Source organism: Bison bison, unplaced genomic scaffold, assembly GCF_000754665.1.
Source record: "Bison bison bison isolate TAMUID 2011002044 unplaced genomic scaffold, Bison_UMD1.0 scf7180017864389, whole genome shotgun sequence".
Taxonomy (NCBI): Eukaryota; Metazoa; Chordata; class Mammalia; order Artiodactyla; family Bovidae; genus Bison; species Bison bison.
In genome coordinates this window covers 6991614-7013589 of record NW_011494961.1, presented here as the reverse complement: position 1 = coordinate 7013589, position 21976 = coordinate 6991614, and the positions used below count along the sequence as shown (strand labels likewise).

Sequence of the window (21976 nt, the reverse complement as noted above, 5' to 3'; positions counted from 1 at the left end):
CCCCCGTAAACGTCAGAGGTGTAGGTGAAAGCACAAAGCAGAAAGTAGGCAGACTCTGGTTTTGGGGGTAGATTGCTCGAGAATTTCCAGGGAGACTCCTGAGGCTTGATCCCGCCTTTGCGTATGTCAAGCCTCCTTCCTCATGACCTTTGCCACGGGCGGAGCTCGCTCCCCACAATTCCATGTTATGTGTATGGAAGTAGTTTTTTAAATATTTAATTTTTATTTTTGGACAGAGCCTAATATATGCTAGCAGACAGGAGAATTGAGCTTCAGATAAGGTTTGATTGCTCATAACTTGGGAAGTTAGCTTGGAGCAAAATAGGTTCTAGGACAAAGATACTAACCTTTACTGAAAAATAAATGTGTTGATCATGAGCCTGCACTGCATAGTGAGGACCTGGGAGCATCGCAGGATGCTTTCTTACCATAGTTTCAGTGCTGCTGTGACCGTGGTGAATTCAAGCATTTTGCCTAAAACACTCTAGGTACTGGACTTTATTTAGTTTGTTTTTGGGGGCTAAGCAGAACGTGGCAATATTGATTAAATTAATTTTATGTCATGCACTTCTATCTTTAAAGCCAAATTTTATAAAACTGAATATTATGCATGATGCTACTGCTAAGTCACTTCAGTCGTGTCCAACTCTGTGCGACCCCATAGACGGCAGCCCACCAGGCTCCCCCGTCCCTGGGATTCTCCAGGCAAGAACACTGGAGTGGGTTGCCATTTCCTTCTCCAATGCATGAAAGTGAAAAGTGAGAGTGAAGTTGCTCAGCCGTATGCAACTCTTAGCGACCCCATGGACTGCAGCTTACCAGGCTCCTCCGTCCGTGGGATTTCCCAGGCCAGAGTACTGGAGTGGGGTGCCATTGCTTCTCCAATTATGCATGCTGGTAGAAAGCAAAAAGTAAAATTTGTAATGTTTAACATGCAAGTAATCTACAGTGTTTTCTAACATCTGATAAGACACTGAAGTATTTTGAACATTATGTGTTTCTTCAAGGTATAGTAGCAATACATCTAAGGAAAAGGGATTTGATGGGCATTTCCTGGCAAATTTAGATATGAGAAACTATTGAAATTTTCTTGACACTTGTTTGATTTTTTTTAATTTAAATTTATTTATTTTGATTGGAGGCTAATTACTTTACAATATTGTATTGGTTTTGCCATACATCAACATGAATCTGCCATGGGTGAACATGTGTTCCCCATCCTGACCCCCCCTCCCACCTCCCTCCCCGTACCATCCCTTTGGGTCATCCCAGTGCACCAGCCCCAAGCATCCTGTATCCTGCATTGAACCTGGACTGGCAATTCATTTCATATATGATATTATACATGTTTCAATGCCATTCTCCCAAATCATCCCACCCTCTCCCTCTCCCACAGAGTCCAAAAGACTGTTCTATACATCAGTGTCTCTTTTGCTGTCTCACATACAGGGTTATCGTTACCATCTTTCTAAATTCCATATATATGCATTAGTATACTGTATTGGTGTTTTTTTTCTGGCTTACTTCACTCTGTATAATAGGCTCCAGTTTCATCCACCTCATTAGAACTGATTCAATATATTCTTTTTAATGGCTTAGTAATACTCCATTGTGTATATATACCATAGCTTTCTTATCCATTCATCTGCTGATGGACATCTAGGTTGCTTCCATGTCCTGGCTATTATAGACAGTGCTGTGATGAACATTGGGGTACACGTGTCTCTTTCAATTCTGGTTTCCTCGGTGTATATGCCCAGCAGTGGGATTGCTGGGTCATAAGGCAGTTCTATTTCCAGTTTTTTAAGGATTCTCCACACTGTTCTCTATAGTGGCTGTACTAGTTTGCATTCCCACCAACAGTGTAAGAGGGTTCCCTTTTCTCCACACCCTCTCCAGCATTTATTGCTTGTAGACTTTTGGATCGCAGCCATTCTGACTGGCATGAAATGGTATCTCATTGTGGTTTTGATTTTCATTTCTCTGATAATGAGTGATGTTGAGCATCTTTTCATGTGTTTGTTAGCCATCTGTATGTCTTCTTTGGAGAAATGTCTATTTAGTTCTTTGGCCCATTTTTTGATTGGATCGTTTATTTTTCTGGAAGCCCAGAGATAAATCCATGCACCTATGGACACCCTATCTTTGACAAAGGAGGCAAGAATATACAATGGATTAAAGACAATCTCTTTAATAAGTGGTGCTGGGAAAACCACTTGTAAAAGAATGAAACTAGAACACTTTCTAACGCCATACACAAAAATAAACTCAAAATGGATTAAAGATCTAAACGTAAGACCAGAAACTATAAAACTCCTAGAGGAGAACATAGGCAAAACACTGTCCTACATACATCACAGCAGGATCCTCTATGACCCACCTCCCAGAATACTGGAAATAAAAGCAAAAATAAACAAATGGGACCTAATTAAAATTAAAAGCTTCTGCACAACAAAGGAAACTACAAGCAAGGTGAAAAGACAGCCTTCAGAATGGGAGAAAATAATAGCAAATGAAGTGACAAACAACTAATCTCAAAAATATACAAGCAACTCCTGCAGCTCAATTCCAGAAAAATAAACGACCCAATCACTTGTTTGATTTTTACTTCTCTTAGAATGTGTTACTTTGCTGAAAACAATTTCAAAGTCTAGGCGGATTGATCCCCTGCAAGCTACACTTGAAGGTTAAGTAACTACAGATCTCAGCTAATCCTGTGTAATCTGCTGTTACTAAATGGCCATTTGTATGCCTGGCGCACCAGTTTCTGAATGCTTAGGATTTGGTTTTTACCTTTTGTCCAAATAACCTCTAAAAGGAGCCATGCATCTCTTTGCAAGTCTGTGCATTGCACTGAGCCTATTGGAGAGAGTGAGCTGTTTATGTCCTTCTCAGTGCACCTGTGATTATCACGGCAGAAATGATGGCCTGGGATCAAGGTATGCTTCTCTCCTTGCTTCTCAGTGTTCTAATGATTCGGAGGAAAAGGACTCAAACCAGATGGCTTTGTTTTGAAAACAGAAATCAGAGAGGAGGCTTAATTTAGATAAGCTTTAAGGTACCTGTGTTAATCCTCGTTGCCTACTCCGTTGTTTTCACTTCGAGCAGTTTAACTCCTTCAAAGCCCCTCAAATTGTTTGAGACTCTCAAACACATTGTGTCACTAAAATATTCATTGCACTTGTATTCACACAATGAACCTGGCAGGAGGTCAAACCACTGAAATTTGTGTGGCCAGTTCAACCTGTTTATAGAAAGCAAAAGGGGGCAGGGCTGATCAGAATGTGTGTGACAAGCCCAGATCATTTGCTTCCAGGGTTTTCCCTTTCATTTAGAGGATTATTTATGCCAACTGAATAGACTTTAGGCAGTAGGAAGGACGATCACATGAGTGAAATTAGAGACGTTCATAATCAGAATTTTTCATTTTAAGATGTTAGAGTTTGAAAGAAATGGGTCAGCCTTTTGTGTTGGACACTGTGGGACCTTGCAGAAGTTACTTAACCTCTGTGTTTCTTTAATATATGCTTGTGAAGTGAGAACAACAAGTGTTTAGTTATAATATGCATGAGTCCTTTCAGATAGAAGTTAAATACAAAACAGAACTCTTATTGGCTAAACATAGTAAACTTTTTTTTTGAGAGAGAATTTTTAACAACAAAGTCAGATTTTTTTGTGTGACTCAGTTGACGTGAACAGTAAGCCTCAAAGTAATTTGTTAAAAGAATCACTCTATTTATGTCTTACAAATTTATACAAATAACTAATAAATAACATATTTTTGTATCATTTTTCATGTTATTGTATAAAATTTACTAACTCCTGGTATCTGTTTGAGATATCCACTCAAGGTGGTTACAGACACTGAGAAGAATGTAGCAATTTAAGACCTACTTGGCAAAAGATATACTGCAGTTAATGACTCAGATCAGACTACCTTTCAGAAAACAGTCACAGAAGTGTTTCCTTCTTCATGGTGGCCCCATTATTGATGCATTTTATAAAAACCATAGCATGTTATGCCTGACAAGAACTCCAGAAATAATCTAGTTTGGCCACTGTAATTTTTTAAATGAATAAATCATATAGAGCCGAAATGGTTTGCCCGAGATCACAGTGTTGAGTTGTTGCAGTGACTGGCTGACAAAGAGACTGGGTCTTTTAGCTTCCTATTGAGGCTTTCTCCAATACAGTGCACTGGAATGCTGACTTAATGAGGAGAGGCTGGATCATTCTGGTATAAAGTACACTGAAATTTGTGATTCAGAATAGAGATGAAGAGGTATGCTAGAGAATTCCAGTGATGCATAGGCACTTCCCTGAAGAGAGGAGACGAGGCAACTAGCACATTGCTTATGCTGCTTCCTTCTCTTTACATCATGGCCTGGCTTTAAAAATTCACTGTTTTAATGTGATGTGTTTTACTGAATGACTGTTTTATTGACTGTTTACTACATGTGTAATGTATCATAATTCAGATGATGCTTTATATTAATCATTTTCAGCAATCTGGTGGAGCTGAATATACAATGGGAGATAAATAGGTCTTTTTTTTTCAGGTTTAAGTAAATCTAAATTTTCTGATTTTTCATACTTTACACCCACACACAGGCAGGCTTGTTTTCCTATGCCTGTTTTTCTACATGCCACAAACAAGATCATGATGTCATTTGCTCAAGGTCGCTTAAATTGTGAGCAGTTTAAAAAAAAACACACAACAAAACTTGCAGTTAATTGGTTTATTTCTTAGGCTGAAAGTAATGCATTGGTCACATTATCAAAACAGAGCTTAATTTTAGTCATCCAATATGAATACTTGCCATTTCTTTCCTTCCTTCCCTCCTTTCCTTCTTCCTTTCTCTTGTGCTCGTCTTCATAAGGATCAATTTATAACTTCAATAGGGGATTCTTTTAAAATGGGGCGTTTCCTAAAGAAGTTTAGAGTGTCCACTTTAGAGCTGGACAGATGTGGCTTTGAAAGATGGTTGTATAACCACTAGCTCTGTGACTCTGGGAAGTTACCTAATGTTGATGGGCCTCAGTTATTTTATCTATAAAAATGAGATTGATGATAATAATAGCATACACCTACTGAGTGCCAAGAAGGTGTAAACTTTTCCATCCATTTCAATTACTCATGTGGGTACCATGTGGGAAAATGAGTTGAAACTGGTGAAGTGGCTTTCCATGGCCACAACGATGATAGAGCTTAGAGTCAAACCAAGACCAGAGTGACTCTAGAGCTGGTACCTTTACCTATTCCCTAATATCAGTTCATTGGGCTGTTGTGATGATTAAAAAGGGGTGGAATGTGATGCATATTGCACATGCCTGACACATAAAAAGCTCAGGTTGAGTCACATGAAAATAAAGATATTTGATGGTTTTTAATGTGGCCATGGCTTTTAAAATGGCCATTTCATATGGTTCAATCTAGAAGAAGATGATGAGTATGACAAATTGTTACTGAGCATTCAGCTAGCCTGAATGGATACTTAGTGCAAACCAGTAGGGAATGAAAAATTCAATGCATAGTTCAAATAAGTATTACTTTTTTCAAATGAGCCTCAGGAAACAGATTTCCTTCCGTTGCTTTGTGACACTAGGGCGGTGCTATGTAATGACCTTGATATGAATGAGGTACCTACAAACTTTCCCGTGGACACGGTGAAGCTTCGCATAGAAAGGACCGTTGTCCGTAGGATCCCTGCCGAGGCCTTCTACTACCTGGTGGAGCTCCAGTACCTCTGGCTGACTTACAATTCTGTGGCCAGCCTTGACATCAGCAGCTTTTACAACCTAAAGCATCTACATGAGTTGCGCTTGGATGGAAATTCTCTGACGGCTTTCCCTTGGACATCTCTGAGGGACATGCCCCGTCTGAGGACCCTGGATTTGCACAATAACAGAATAACCAGTGTGCCAAAGGAGGCAGTCAGGTATCTGAAGAACCTCACCTACTTGGATTTATCAAGTAACAGATTAACCACACTGCCACCAGATTTCCTGGAAAGCTGGTCCCACTTAGTGACAGCGTCATCCAGAAGCCTGGACCTTCCACCAAGAAGAATTATTCTTGGTAAGCTCACAGCCTCTGGGCTTTTTGGGTCCAGACAGTTTGCTCTGTGTACCTTCTTCAGTTGTCCAGTATTTTCGCATCTCTCGAATTTGGTGTTTTACTCTGTACTTGCACTTTTGATGGAGTAGTACTTTATCATTTGACCGAGGTCAGTTTACCGGTCTGCCCTGTGTAAGGTATGATGACTCTTTTGTGTCTGTATGCGTGCACACTATGTGTGTAGTGTATGAGCATGAACGCATCCATGTTTGTGGAATGAGGGCAACAGGTGTTTGTGTGTGCATGTGAGGGGAGGGAAGGAAACTTGCCTCATAGACTGAGAGACGAATGCTGCTCTTAGAGAACCTGGAGAAGAATGACAAAACCTATCAACCTGCTCTGATTCTCATGAGCACATCAGTGCTCCATACTCTGCCACAACTGACATTTTGCTCTGGTCTTTTTTCAGCCCTTTATCAGGGTCTTCAGGAGTGAGGGAAGGGCATCTGCATCTTTATTAAGTAGCAGTGGTTTAGTTGGTTAGGAAGTATAGCTTCCAGATGTGTGTGTATATATGTGAGTCACTCGGCTGTGTCCAAATTGTTGCAACCCCATGGACTGTAGCCCACCAGGCTGCTTTGTCCATGGGATTTTCCAGGCAAGAATACTGAGTGGGTATCCATTCCCTTCCCAGGGGATCTTCCTGACCCAGGGTTCGAACCCAGGTCTCCTGTATTGCAGGCAGGTTCTTTACCATCTGAGCCAACAGGAAAGCCCTGTAGCCTCCATACATTCTTAATTTAAAAAACAAACAAATAAACAAACTAGTCTAAACACCAGTTATTTTACTGACCCTAGATGGGTCTCCTAATGGATTTAATCTCTTAGTTTAGCTGTGTTTAATCTTGTGTATTTTGGTCCTGAATTTGTTTAGATTCTATGGATATTTATCTTGGATTCTTAACACGTAAGCTCCTTCTAGCAAGCCCTTCTCTTCTTTTTGTCTTCCTACAGTGCTTTGCACACTGCTCTGGTGAATGCCCAGTAAACGTGACTGCCCAGTTGAAGTCAGTGAACTGAGACCCTTCTCGACAGTATCTGTGGGCAGTGAGGCCTTTTCCCACTTTTGTTTGAGACACAGACTTGAAGCTTTGACAAAGCAATTTGATTTGCTAAAGCATCTGCCTGCAATGCAGGAGACCCGGGTTCAATCCCTGGGTCGGGAAGATCCCCTGGAGAAGGAAATGGCAACCCACTCCAGTACTCTTGCCTGGAAAATCCCATGGTGGGAGGAGCCTCATAGGCTACAGTCCATGGGGTCACAAAGAGTCCAACATGACTGAGCAATGACACACATTTTGTTCATGCCATAAGGCTTTTTTGAATTGCACAAGATATGTTCATCATGGCTGCAGAAGAAGTTGTAATTCTCAGAAAAATGAAAGAAATTTTGAGTGTTTGGTCAGTGAAACGACTTATAAGACTTTGGAATGAGAAGCAACTGGATGCTAAGAAATTGTGCCAGAAATTTCTACTGACCAATATCACTTGCTAAATATTTTCTGAAATAAAGTATAAATGAAAGATAATTTTGATATTTTTTATAGAAAGGAAATTACTATGTATTTTATAATAATTGTAAATGGAGTTTAACCTTTAAAAACTTTGAATCACTATATCGTACACCTATATCATATATTGTATCTTAACTACATTTCAGTAAGAAGTGTTTTATTTGGGAAAAAAAATGAAATACTATGACAGCACTTAAATGGCTTTAGCATTACTTTTGTTGAAATGTATATGCATTTTAGTGCTTATGAAACTAAAAATATTTTCTCGGTAAGAACCAAATAGAGAAAAAAAATCACAAAATTTTTCTTGCCCAGCTGTTTCATGTTTTGACCACTATCTATCCTTCAGACATTTTTGTTTATATAATAAGAGAAACATTTTAGGGTGGGTTAGAGAAAAAAATTAGTTTAATTTAGCAATAGTTGTGGAGTCCTTAAATGTTAATAAGTATACTGTGATAGGAGCCATGCAAAACCATACTGTAGTACTTAATTACTTTATTCTAGTGACTAATTTGATTCTTATGAGTAACACTAATGGCTAGAAATTTTCATAACTTAAAATTCCATAACATTGGAATTTTATTTTGCTATGTATTTTTAAAAGTTTCTTTGAATGCAATTCCTAATTCTAATAATATTACTCAATGGAGATACAGACTAGAAAATAAAATCAAATTACTAAATGGCTACTAATAGCTCTCTAATGATTAGTTGCTAATGTTAATATGAAGAAATAATTTTATAGGACATTAATATTTTCCTTTTTGCTTTCCTTGCCTTTGGAGTCAGATCTACAAAACATCACTTAGACCAAAGTCAGTGAGGTTATCACCTACATTTTCTTCTAGAAATTTTATGGTTTGAAGTCTTATATTCAAGTCTTTAATCCATTTTGAGTTAATTTTTGTGTATAGTGTAAGGTAGTGGTCTGGTGCTGCTGCTGCTGCTGCTAAGTCGCTTCAGTCGTGTCTGACCTATGCGACCCCATAGACGCCAGCCCACCAGGCTCCCCGGTCCCTGGGATTCTCCAGGCAGGAACACTGGAGTGGGTTGCCATTTCCTTCTCCAACACATGAAAGTGAAAAGTGAAAGTGAAGTCGCTCAGTCGTGTCCAACTCCTAGTGACTCTGTGGACTGCAGCCTACCAGGCTCCTCCGTCCATGAGATTTTCCAGGCAAGAGTACTGGAGTGGGGTGCTATTGCCTTCTCCGAGGTAGTGGTCTAGTTTCATTCTTTTTCATGTGGCTGTCCAGCTTTCCTCACACCACTTATTGAAGACTGCCCTTTCTCCTTTTCATGTTCTTTATTCCTTTGTTGTAAATTGTCCACACCTGTGTGGATTTGTTTCTAGGCTCTCGGTTCTATTCCACTGATCTGTGTGCCTGTTTTTGTGCTAGTACTATACTCTTTGATTTTTACAGCTTTGTAGTATAATTTGAAGTCAGAAACCATAATATCTCCAGCTTTTTTCTTTCTCAAGATTATTCTAGCTATTTGGGATCCTCTGTGGTCCAATACAAATTTTAGAATTATTTGTTGCAGTTCTGTGAACTATGCCTTTGAAATTTTGATTAGATAGCATTGAATATATAGATCACTTTGGGTAATATAGTTATTTTAAAAATATTAATTCTTTCAATCTATGAGCACAGTATATCATTCCACTTATTTTCATCATCCTCAATTTCTTTCATTAGTGTCTTATAGTTTTTAGTGTACAGATTTTCATTTTCTTAGTTAAATTTATTTCCAGGTATTTTATTATTTTTGTTGTAATTATAAATGGGATTGTTTTTCTAATTTTTCTTTCTGATTGCTTGTTGTTAGTGTATAGAAATGCCACAGATTTCTGTATATTGATTTAGTATCATGTGAGTTTATTGAATTCATGGTTCTTTTTTTTGGTGGTTTTTTAGTGTTTTCTTTTTTTTTTCTGGGGAAATGGCTCATGGTTTAGTGTTTTCTATATATAGTTTCATGTCATCTGCAAATAGTGACAGTTTTGCTTCTTCCTTTTTAGATACAAGTGCCTTTTATTTCTTTCCTTTTTCTTTGGCTAGTACTTCCAATATAGTGTTGAATCAAAGTGGTGAGACTAAGCATCCTTATCTTGTTTCTAATCTTAGTGGAAAAGCTTTCAGCTTTCCATCCTTGAGTATGGTGTTCACTATGAGTTTGTCATACATGGCTTTTACCATGTTCAGGTACATTCCCTCTATACCCATTTTGTTGAGAGGTTTTTTTTTTTTTTTTTTAATCATAAATGGATTTTGAATTTTGTCAGATGCTTTTTCTGTATCTATTGAGAGGATCATGTGTTTCATCCTTCAATTTGCTAAATGATACGTTACACTGATTAAATTGTGGATGTTAAACCATCTTTGCATCCTTGGAATAAATCCCACTTGATTATGGTATATGATCCTTTTACTGTATTCTGGGATTTGGTTTTCTAATATTTTATTGAGGAACAGTTCAGATTATTTAAAAACTTACATAAGAATACTTTTAGTATAACATTAAATTTATGTAATTTTACATGATCATGCAATAATGCATGATCATGAGTATTTTACAATTTGCAAAGAAAAAGACTAAAAGTTATACTAATTGATTAACTGTTCTCTTTGACATCTTTCTGCTTTTCTGTATTTTCAAAATGTTCTGCAATTATCAAGCATTACTTTTTATAATCATAATAATAGGCAACAAAAGATATTTTGAAACATGTCCAGCCACGTGTGGCAGCTGACCAAAGCAAAGTCATGACTGCTGCGTAACAAAATGGGGAAAGAAGTGCTACCCTCTGCAAAGAAGACTTGTTCATGTGTGTGCATCACACACAGAAAACTCAGTTTTCACATCTGGAAAATGGAGATAACAGGATTTACTCCATCTTGCTAATAGAAATGTAATGAGAATGCAGTTTATGTGACAGTCCTTTAGAAAATAAATTGGACAGTTTCTGAGGCTATGATTTTATTTATTTATTATTTTTTTTTAAGTTTGTATTTTTATTAAGCCTCTTTTAAAGACGAAGAAACATGCACAGAAAGGTGAATACTTTTCACCTTTGATTGTGGCATACAATCAGAATAAAACACGTACACACCGTTAAGCTTCCAATCTTAACCAAGAAACATTTGAGAGTTCTATTCTAAACTAGTATGTCACACTGCCATGAAAACTCAATTAACTCAGTTTAACTGCAAACCATCCAAGTGCACCTTCCCCAAACACGCTGATTCTACTGGTCTGCTCTTCATCAGTATTTAGAAACTTCTAGTTCAGAAGCTCGGAATTTCTCATGTCTGGTCCCAGACTAGCAAATCTGAATCCTGTCCATTCTTCCTTGTCTGTTCCCTGAGGCTATGATTTTAGATCAACAATAATCCATAGCAACTGTGACTGAGAAGTGAGTATCTTGAAAAGAAGGACTTCTCTAGTTTGACTTTTTTGTTAGTTTAACTAGAATGTACCTAAGTCTTCCAATTTCATTGTTTAAATATGGTAGTGAGAAGCAGCTCTATTTAGAACTCAAATGCTTAACTGTAGCAATTATATCTTTCCAGGTGCCCTGTAGAATTTACTTTTGTACTATTATAATGGGATACATTCTCTTTTCATTTCTTTTTTATTACCCTATGTTTATTGTTGTTAACAGATTCTATTTATAATAGTAATAGTAGCTAGTACTGATGGATGCTAGTCCAAGCCTAGTTCTTATAATTTATGGATATAACTCTTTCTAGTCTCACATTAACCCCATGGTAAGTACTGTTTCATCCCTATTTTATAGATGAAGAAATGAGGCGCAAGTTAAAACACTTGCCCAGATTCATTTATTCCATAGTGATGGAGGTAGGGTTTGAATATAAACCATTTGGTTGTAGAACCCTTGCTCTTCCCCACTGCTTTGTAATGCAAGGTATGTAATAATACCAGAGTTATTTTCCTTATATATATTATTTTACTGATCTATTTAAGTCAAATATTTATTTAATAAAAAAGAATTTAGGGAGAGGCTTTTCAGTTACTCCACTTCTCTTCTGTGTGAATAAAAATATCAACCTAATAAAATTGTCCTTTAATATAGTTATAAAAATGTAAAGTAGTGTCCTGCAAATAAGCATTTAAATTAACTATGAAACTAGATTGATTTGCAGTACAGGTAAATTTCCATGACCTCTTTCTCAAGAATAAGCAAATATTTACACAGGCAAAGTCTGTAAGGCCTAACACTGTTTATCTTGGAGGAAAAACTCTGTAGTAGAAGAGTATAAATTGCTTTTTTGTGTCCTTCTTACGGGAACCTAAAGTTGCTTAGTTGTAAAGGGCTCTTCTATTCAGAATGGCTTCCTTGGTGGCTCGGGAGTAAAGAAGCCGCCTGCCAATGCAGGAGATGGTTTTGATCCCTGGGTTGGGAAAATCCCCTGCAGAAGGACATGGCAACCCACTCCAGTGTTTTTGCCTGGGAAACCCCATGGACAGAGGAGTCTGGTGGGATACAATCTATGCAGTCATAAAAGAGTCAGACACGATTTAGCAACTAAACAACAAAAAATTCAGAATGGAGTTTGCCAAAGGGCAGTGGTGGCCCTGAGTATTCCCACAGAATTCTGTAAAATGGCATTAATTTAGTTCTACAAATACTTCTGATGCTCTATTGGCTTACCTGCTCTTTCCTTGGCACAGAGGAGACAAATCCACACAATTAAGGCTTACCCTTTGCCAGACATTCATCTGAGGACTGCCTGGCAGTATCTCAGCCTCTAGGACAACCCCATGAGGTGGGTCTGTAATTGTCATCACCTTCTTTTTCCAGCTGGTAAAGAGGCAGAGTCAAGTTTCAACTTCACAGTCCATCTCCAGAGACATCACTTTTGTTTTTTAAACTTTAAAAAAATTTATTTTTAAAAATTTAATTAAAAATTTTTTTTTGGCTGCACTGTATGGCTTATGGGATCTCAGTTCCCTGACCAGCGATTGAGCCCAGGCCATGGCAGTGAAAGCTGGGAATCCTAACCACTAGGCAATCAGGGAACTCCTTAAACTATTTTTTAATTTGAGGAATTGAGATATCATATGCATACCGTGAATCTTGTGTACAATTTAGCAAATAATGGTAAACCTATACCTGCACAAAACACACACCCTCATCAAGATACACAGTATTTTCATCACCCTAGAAAGTTTCCCTGTGCCCTGTCTCATCAGTCTTCCCCCACCCCAGAGAACTACTACTTTTATTTCTACGACCATAAGTTAATTTTGCCTATTCTATAATTTCATTTGAGGTGCTTTTGTGTTTGCCTTCTTTCACTCAACATTATATATTTTTTTGAGATGCAACCATGTCATTGCACATCTTGGTAGTTTCTTATTGCTCAGTCTATTCAATTGTATAAGTGTACCAGTTATTCGTCTTTCGTCCTGTTGTTGGACAGATGGGCTGTTTCCAGTTTTTAGCTTTATTATGAATTAAGCTGCTATTAACATTTTTGTGCAAAGTTTTTGTGGCTATGTTCTCATTTCTGCAGGATAAATTCCTAGGATTGAAATTGTTAAGTCATAGGGTGGCTAGATATATAACTTTTTAAGAAAGAAACTGCCAGTTTTCCAGAGGTTGTACTGTTCTACACTTCCATTAGCACAGTCTGTTTGTTCCACATCCTCAGCAGCACGTGACATTTCTTTATTATTTTTGTTATTCTTGGGAGTGTCCATGTCAGGTGAGGGGTATTATATTGTCATTTTAGTTTGCATTTCCCTGATAAGTAATGGTATTGACCATATACATTTACTTATTGACCATTGATATATTTATAATTTTTAATGTTGTTCATATTTTTATTACTGAGTATGTCTTCATTAATTATATATATTATGAATACTTTCTCAAGTCTGTGACTTGTCTATTGATTTTCTTCATGATGTCTTTTTTTAAAAATTTTCTTCATGATGTCTTTTGTAAGAAAGCTTAAAATTTTGATGACATCTGATTTATCAGTTTTTCGTTTTATTGTTAGTGATGTCTGTGTACCATCTAAGAAATATTTGCATACCTACAGGTCACAGGAAGCCCACTTGTGGCTCAGATGGTAAAGAGTCTGCTTGCAATGCAGGAGACCCAGGTTCGATCCCTGGGTTGGGAAGATCCCCTGGAGAGGGAAATGGCAACCCACTCCAGTAATCTTGCCTGGAAAATCCCATGGATAGAGGAGCCTGGCAGGTACAGTCCATGGGGTCACAAAGAGTCGGACATGACTGAGTGACTTCACTTTCACTTTCACAGGTCACAGAGATAGTCTTTCTTTGTAGTTTTAACTTTTATATTCAGTTTTGAGCTTTATATTCTTAGCTTTTATGCTTATGACTATGACCCAGCTGAAAACAGTTTTTGAGTGTAGTGTTAGGTAGGGGTTAAGGTCTATTTGTTCCCAAATAGATGTCCAATAGTTCTAGCACCATTTGTTAAAAAGGCTTTACTTTACATTTTGAATTGTTAAGTAAAACTGCCTCCACAAAGTTGACTAAAGCATGGTTTTGCCTTCAAGAGCTTATAGTCTACAGAATAGCTTTTGTACTGGAATTTATTGCTGACTTTTCATAAAGAATAGCATATCCGACTACTGTGATGCACAAAAAACATTATCCTTTGAGAAATGAAACAAGGCAAAGTTCATTTACCCCTATCCAAGAGTAGTTTAAAATTAATTAATGCAAATTGCTGGTTGTGGTTGGTGCTTTGCCAAGGAATGCAGTACAAGTAATAGTTTAACTTTCAGAGAGTTCTTGTATCTTTGTCCCCAGAAGAAAAAAAACACTTGAATGTGTTCAGCTCTAGATTAGTATTATTATTAAGGCTTTAAAAGTTGTACCCTTAACTTTAGATGTTCATAGCATGAATAAATATTTTATTTTTGAGGGATTTAAAAATAAACACGTCACTTTTAGATGTAATCCTTTGGATTAATTTTTAAAGAATTTTGTTTTACCATTAACACTTTTTTTTTTTAACAGTTTCAAAGTATAAATGAAACTCTTAATTTTATAGCTCTTAATCTTTCCCTAAATAGACACTTATGCTGCAGACATTGCTGTTTTAACACTTGTTATTTGTAGATGACAGCACTTACAGCTGCCACCCATACTCTAGATGTTTTTAGGTGGCAAAGAGATAAGTGAGTTATGGTGGAAGAAGCATTAGACTAGGAGGCTCAAACACCTAGGACTTGGGACTCTAAGCTACTTACTGTGTCAAGGCAGTAATTTCTTTGTGCCTTAATGTCTTCTGGCATGAAATTGGAAGAATCATACTAGCTTCCTGAGGTCAGTATAAGACATATATACAGTTGTTAAGAATGAAAGCTTTAAGATCAGGATAGTGAAAGTGAAAATTGTTCAGTTGTGTCTGACTCTTTGCGACCCCATGGACTATACAGTCCATGGAATTCTCCAAGCCAGAATACTGGAGTGGGTAGCCATACCCTTCTCCAGGGGATTTTCCTGCCCAGGGATCCAACCCAGGTCTCCTGCATTGCAGGCAGATTCTTTACCAGCTGAGCCACCAGGGAAGCTCAAGAATACTGGAGTGGGTAGCCTATCCCTTCTCCAGTGGATCTTCCCGACCCAGGAATCAAACCAGGGTCTCCTGCGTTGCAGGTGGATTCTTTACCAGCTGAGCTACCAGGTCACCCTAAAGCAGGGTAAAACGTAGACGCTTTACAATTTTTGACAAGTGCAGTATTTGTCTCATAGGAAGCAACCAACAACTGCTGTTTTGTGTTATTATTTTAACTTTTATTAAAGTATGATTGACTTACAATGTGTTTAATTTCGGCTGCATAGCAAAGTGACTCAGTTATACATGCATCTGTTCTCTTCCATATGCTTTATCACAGGATATTGAACGTAGCTTCCTGTGCTGCACAGTAGGCCCTTGTTGTCTCCCCATCCTGTATGTCATAGTTTGTACCTGCTAAGCCCAAACTCCCAGTCTTTCCCTCGCCTCCTCCACTCCCCCCTTGACAACCACAAGCCTGTTCTCTACATCTGTAAGTCTGTTTTCGTTATTATTTTATAAAGAAAAAAATCTGACATACAAAGTCAAAGTCTTTTGAAACTATGAGTATTCTACACGTATTATATTATATGACAGAATGAATTTGATATTTATTGGCAGGCTGAGTAGAATTTAAATCAGTATCAGAGAACTGATTATAGATTCATGGGACTAAATGTGAGAAGAAGGTTAAGGTAATTCATCCATGAAAGAAAAGAAATTTCTAATATAGGAGATAGTAGAAATAGTAAGTTTTACCAACACTGGCAGAGAAATATGAACCACTCACAAAGTGCTGTTATAATAAAAATAGGCATAGATAGAAATCTGGAATTTATGAATGGTTAAGTCTTCCGCAATGGTTAGACTTTTTTAAACTTGTGGTTCTGTTTTTTCTTCTTAAAAATCAATACAAATCCACTCCACAACCACAAATCTCTTTGAGATAAATCTTTTCTAGCCTTGGGCTTCTTTTGTAAGGCTGGTATGGGACATCACCCTTAAAATCCTCAAGATTTCTGTCTGATTGAATGCTCTGAAGGCACCATCTTGGATCTTTGTGAGATCCTAGCAACTAATTGCAGAAGGCAATGGCACCCCACTCCAGCACTCTTGCCTGGAAAATCCCATGGACAGAGGAGCCTGGTAGGCTGCAGTCCATGGGGTCGCTAACAGTCAGACACGATGAGTGATTTCACTTTCACTTTCCACTTTCATGCATTGAAGAAGGAAACGGCAACCCACTCCAGTGTTCTTGCCTGGAGAATCCCAGGGACGGGGGAGCCTGGTGGGCTGCCGTCTATGGGGTCACACAGAGTCAGACACGACTGAAGCGACTTAGCAACAGCAGCAGTAGCAGCAACTAATTGTATAGAACCACCCACCAGAATTTGACTTTTGCTCTGAGACCCTTTGTTAATTTGAGAATTTTGGAGAGGGTGGTGTAAGAAGCAGTTTTATTGGGTTTAGCTCCTTTACATTTAACGATTCTTCCTTTAGCTGTTGTCTCTCCTTTATATTTTACTATTAGCAGCAAGAAGATACCATGCAGCAGTGTCAACACCATGTGGAAATATCCTTAGCCAGAACATTCATTTCATTGAGTACATTTTCTACTTTCTGTGTTAACCTCCTGTGATAGTGTTGCTAAGCTTTCTGCTGCTTCATAACAAGGGTGTGCCCTTTTGTCTACTTTCCAATAATATTTTTCTCACTTTTCTTTAAGCTTTCGCTGTCAGTCTCTTTGAAGGGTACAACACTTTGGCTAACAGTCCTGAAAGCCAAGGCAGATCCTGAAGGCGCTTGCAACTGGAGGCTGTCAGTTAACTGTATTTCCTGCTGCTGATTCTCTCTTGAAGGGGGATTTCAGCAGTGTACTTCCATGGCCACCACATGTGACATTCATGCCAAGCCATGTTCTACCACTTTTTTCCAATCTTGTCACCTAACTTTGCCTATGTCTCACTCGATGCTTTGGTTACACAGAAATTGTACTACCTCAAAGTCACACAAAATATTGACATATTTCAGGTTGAGTTAGGTGCCTCTCAGCACCCTATAATAATATTTATAATAATATAAATACTTTCTGGCACTCTAGAATCTGTCACCATATTTATGACATTCTGTGATACTTGGATTCAGATCTTGACTTTGACACTAATCAGCTACATGACCTTGGTCAAGTTATTTGGTTTCTCTGTGTCTCAGCTTCTTCATTTTTAAAATGGGGGAAATAATATTCTTTTCATAGAACTGTAGGGATTAAATCAAATAATAACAGGTAAGTGCTTAGAACAGAGCCTAGTCTGTAATAAATGTTCAATAACTATTAGCTATGATCATTAAAGGATTCCCAGGTGGCTCAATGGTAAAGAGTCTGACTGCAATGCAGGAAACCCAAGTTTGATCCCTGGGTTGGGAAGATCCCCTGGAGAAGGAAATGGCAACCCACTCCAGTATTCTTGCCAGGAAAGTCCAATGGACAGAGGAAGCTGGCGGGCTACAGGTCCGTGGGGTCACAGAGGCGGACACAACTGAGTACACACGCACACACACATGATCATTGATGATCTGAACTGACAGGACACGTTGAATTTGGTGGCTGGAGTGCAGGGTAAAACTGACAGGTAACTCTGACCTCTCAAAGTACTTATGTTTTTAGGGCCAGAGTGCAGAAATGCCATCCCACGAGGCTGTGAGCAGACGGATGTCATCAGCAAAAACTTTATCCACCTTTTCCTCCCTTCTGGTCTAGGTCTGCAGGACAACCCATGGTTCTGTGACTGCCACATTTCCAAAATAATGTCATTGTCAAAAGTTGCTGACCCTGCAATAGTACTTCTCGATCCGATGATGGTGTGTAGTGAACCGGAACGCCTCACAGGGATTTTGTTTCAGCGGGCTGAACTGGAGCAGTGTGTGAAGCCATCAGTGATGACCTCGGCTACCCAGATCACATCAGCTCTGGGCAGCAATGTCCTGCTGCGGTGTGACGCCACTGGCTACCCCACCCCGCAGCTCACGTGGACCAGACCAGATAACTCGCCAGTCAATTATACAGGTATCTTCTTAATTCAGGCCTTTGAAATAAGGTCTTTACAAATGTGTGACCTTAATCTTGTGTTTTTGTATGGTTTGAGATTGTCTGGCTATTTCAAGTAAAATATCGCTAAGAGTGTTGAATGGAAAAATTTTGAAAGGTACTCTTTACTGATCAATATTTTCCTCCATTTGTCTGATTAACTACATAGATGAAATTAGACAATCTGACTTTTTTTTCTTAGATGGAAAACAACGTGATTCAGCATTTGGGTGGTTGCAGATAGGCCTCTGTCTTTAACTTTCCTCTATCAGAGGAAAATTAAAAAAAAAGAAACTCATGGTTTACCAGGTTATCTAAATGAAATATACTGTGAAAGAAAGGAACAGAAATTATGACTCCTCCATGCTAGAAAACAATCCATGATGCCTTCTGACTGTGTGGATGGTTGGCATTTTATTACAATGAAAAAATATTTTGAGAAGTATTTAAATAATATCTTGTGATAAACATTTTATAGAATCACATTGGGTTAAAATCAGAAGGGATATCTGAGATCACTTTGTCTTATCCCCTTATTTAAAAAATGTGGAAACAGAGGTCTAAAAACTGATAGCTTGTCTAGAATCACATACTAGTGACGAAAGTTTACTCAGGCCCAAGTTTCTTAATTCTCAGCCGCATGTATTTTTAAAATACTATTTCCCATACAAACCTCATGTCACCTGGCATGCCCTGGATTTCCGTATAAACCATTTACAGAACCATCACCTGCCTTCAGAGACTTGCAGTGTGCCACTTCTCTCTTCGCTTATGTGAGAGGTATACGTGTAGGACCAGAAGTTGTTTACTTTTCAGTTGGCATGTTGCTTGAGTCCTTCCTTTCTTTTTTTCTCACAGAGTATGCATTTTTCTTTATTCCAGTAATTCAGGAATCTCCAGGGGAGGGAGTCAGATGGTCCATTATAAGCTTGACGGGCATTTCTTACATGGATGCTGGGGATTACAAATGTAAGGCCAAAAATTTGGCTGGGATGTCAGAAGCTGTGGTCACTGTGACAGTGGCCGGTGTTGTCACAGCCACCATCTCATCAGATACTTCTGAAAGAAGAACTGGGGATCACCCTGAACAAGAGGTCCAGCCGGGATCTAGAAGCCCTGCATCTCTGCCTGGTTCATCATCATCTCCCTGGCCTTATTCCTCCTCTTCTTCCACTTTTCCTCCTACTTCACCTTCATCTCCTCCCTCCACTGCTTCCTTCTCCTTGTCTCCTTTCTTCTCCCCCACTGTTTCTTCAGCTACAACTCCAAGCACTAGAATATCCGCAAGCACCACCATGGCTAACCGACAGTCGCTCAGCCCAGATGGGAAAAGAAGTGCTAAAGCAGAGATGGGTGGTGGGAAGCTTCCCCCAGCTAGTGCAAGTAGAAGAGAAGAGTTAGCACTGTTGGATCGAGCCCTGCGGATGGAAGCGAATGCCACAATAGAAAACCTCCAGGTGGTCAGCGAAACAGAAGAAAGCGTGATTTTGACATGGGACACCATTAACACCACCCAGAACTCGGAAGTGACCGTGTTTTATTCCAAATATGGTGAGAAGGACCTGCTGCTGCTTAATGTGAACTCCAGCAAGAACCAAGTCACCATAAACGGCTTGCTGCCTGGTTGGCAGTATATAGCATGTGTCTGTCCAAAGGGAATGCCTCCCCAGAAAGACCAGTGTGTCACCTTTTCTACTGACAGAGCTGCAGAAGGAGATTCTCAAGAGTTTTTCCTGATGGTGCTGAGTGGTGCTGCCTGCGTTGCTGTCTTGCCATTGATTTTTTTCCTGTTGTACAAAGTTTGCAAACTTCAGTGTAAGCCAGACTCCCTCTGGGAAGATGATTTGGCAAAAGAGACTTATATCCAGTTTGAGACGCTGTCCCCCAGGTCTCAAAGTGTAGGGGAACTGTGGACGCGAAGGCCCAGAGCCGAATCAGAGAAACTGCCGCTTTGCTCTAGGTCAAGTGTGGAGTCTCCTGACTACTAAAAGTGAGGGTTCTGGATCGGAGTATTATTGCTAAGGTTTTACAGCTCAGGCACATGTGAGCTCCACAGAATTTCTTTCACAAAAGTAAGGATCTAGGGGTATCGTTGACCCTCTGTTTGGATGACTTTTGGACGCTTTTCACATCCTTTATGAAAAAAATCACAGATGGAGTGCTTTTAAGTGTGTTTAAAAAAATCATGAGACTTCTGAACTGAAAAGACAAATAATTTTGATTTTTTTTCTGTAGAAAATGTCCATAGAAATCATTTTTAGGGTAGTGCTAAGTCAGTTAATAATATATTTTAGGATAATGCTTTAGTTCTTAAAAATAAATTCATGTGAAAAGAGTCATAAAAAGTAAACTCTGAATTTTAAAAAGATAGCTTTTTGGGGCAGTGAAGAAAGATTAGTACAACCAGTTAAGCCTTGATGTTCCTTCTTGTTCAAAGTGCTCTATGGCATTTGCTGTGCCCGTTTGCTGCCATTGCCTGGTAGAGTGGAACAGTACATAATTTTGCTTTCACTATGGTTAAATGCAACCCAGTGGACGGGGAGGGCTCCCGCTCTTAGTACCATTATGCATTATAATATAGTATAGTGGTATTTGTATTGAAAGTATGAAAAAAATTTCCCTTGTCCTTAGAAATATGGGTACTAGCAAAAATAAGTTAAAAAGAAAATCATGGCAAATAGTAAGACCATTTTGAGAAGATAGTAACTGTTGCATTCTAATACATCTGCTAACAGACTGTGTGGGGTCTTTTTAAAAAATGTACTCATTTTAAAACAATCTCTTTAATAGTTTTATATTTACATTTCTTTTCCCCTTCCCTCTTTTCTTCTCTCCCTCCCCTCCCCCTACTTCCTTCACTTTTTTTTTTTTTTCCTTCTGCTTTGTCAGAAAATATTCATGCAGCCAAAGGACCGTGGCTAAAGAGTTTGTCTTTTGCCATGTTATATTTTGATTACCTGGATAAAGGAATGATCTTTGAAAGTCTTTTAGATCCAAAAAGGATGTCTTAGGATTTTAAAAGAGCAAATTCAGGGGATTGATTTAGTCAAACTCAAGGTTAAAAACATCAGGGAAATTTGATTGGAGTGGGCCACATGATTAATAGGAAAGGGAATTGATAAAATTTAGCTTTTCTAAAGAAATTTTTTAACCATATTTACTAAATATTATATTCTCTACATTGAAGATTTTGGAGTATAGAGCAGATTTATAAAGGTGTCATGAAATATACTGAGAAGCAAGTTCTAAGAAAATATTATATTTTACATAAGAAACAAATAGGCTTTAATGTAATACATTGCGGAAATCATAATAAAAGCAGCCAGAGGATGAAAACCTTCTCATTCCAAATGGCTTTTAGTTAAAAAGAAAAAGAGAAATCTAGTTTCACTGTTATCTGTATTAAAAGATTGGCATGGATGGATGTCCCGCTCAGAACTCCCAAACCTCGCCTTCTCATCTTCTTTTCTGTCCTTTCCAACCTGTTTGACCTTGGTGCTTTCATCACTATGTGCATTGTCTAATGATCTAACAGTTTTAAATTCAGTATTCATTTTTTGGATTTTTTAAAAAATAAAATACCTTTTAAAGACAGTTTTGTGTTCAACTTATGTTACATGATTTATTTTAAATTTAATGATAGCAAAAACATGCATTTCTTTACTCTAAAAGCATCATGGAATTTCATTGCC

At 38.4% G+C, this 21976-nt stretch overlaps 1 protein-coding gene across 1 annotated transcript; it reads left to right on the top strand.

Annotated features, from left to right (window-relative positions):
* Positions 1 to 2813: 2813 nt before the first annotated feature.
* LRIT3 (leucine-rich repeat, immunoglobulin-like and transmembrane domains 3) lies at positions 2814 to 21094 on the top strand. The gene is made up of 4 exons (XM_010858538.1): positions 2814 to 2939; positions 5607 to 6079; positions 17958 to 18263; positions 19167 to 21094. Exons 1-4 carry the CDS (start codon positions 2824 to 2826, stop codon positions 20270 to 20272), a joined length of 2001 nt encoding a protein of 666 aa, XP_010856840.1. The 5' UTR covers positions 2814 to 2823; the 3' UTR covers positions 20273 to 21094.
* The last annotated feature ends 882 nt before the right edge of the window (positions 21095 to 21976 follow it).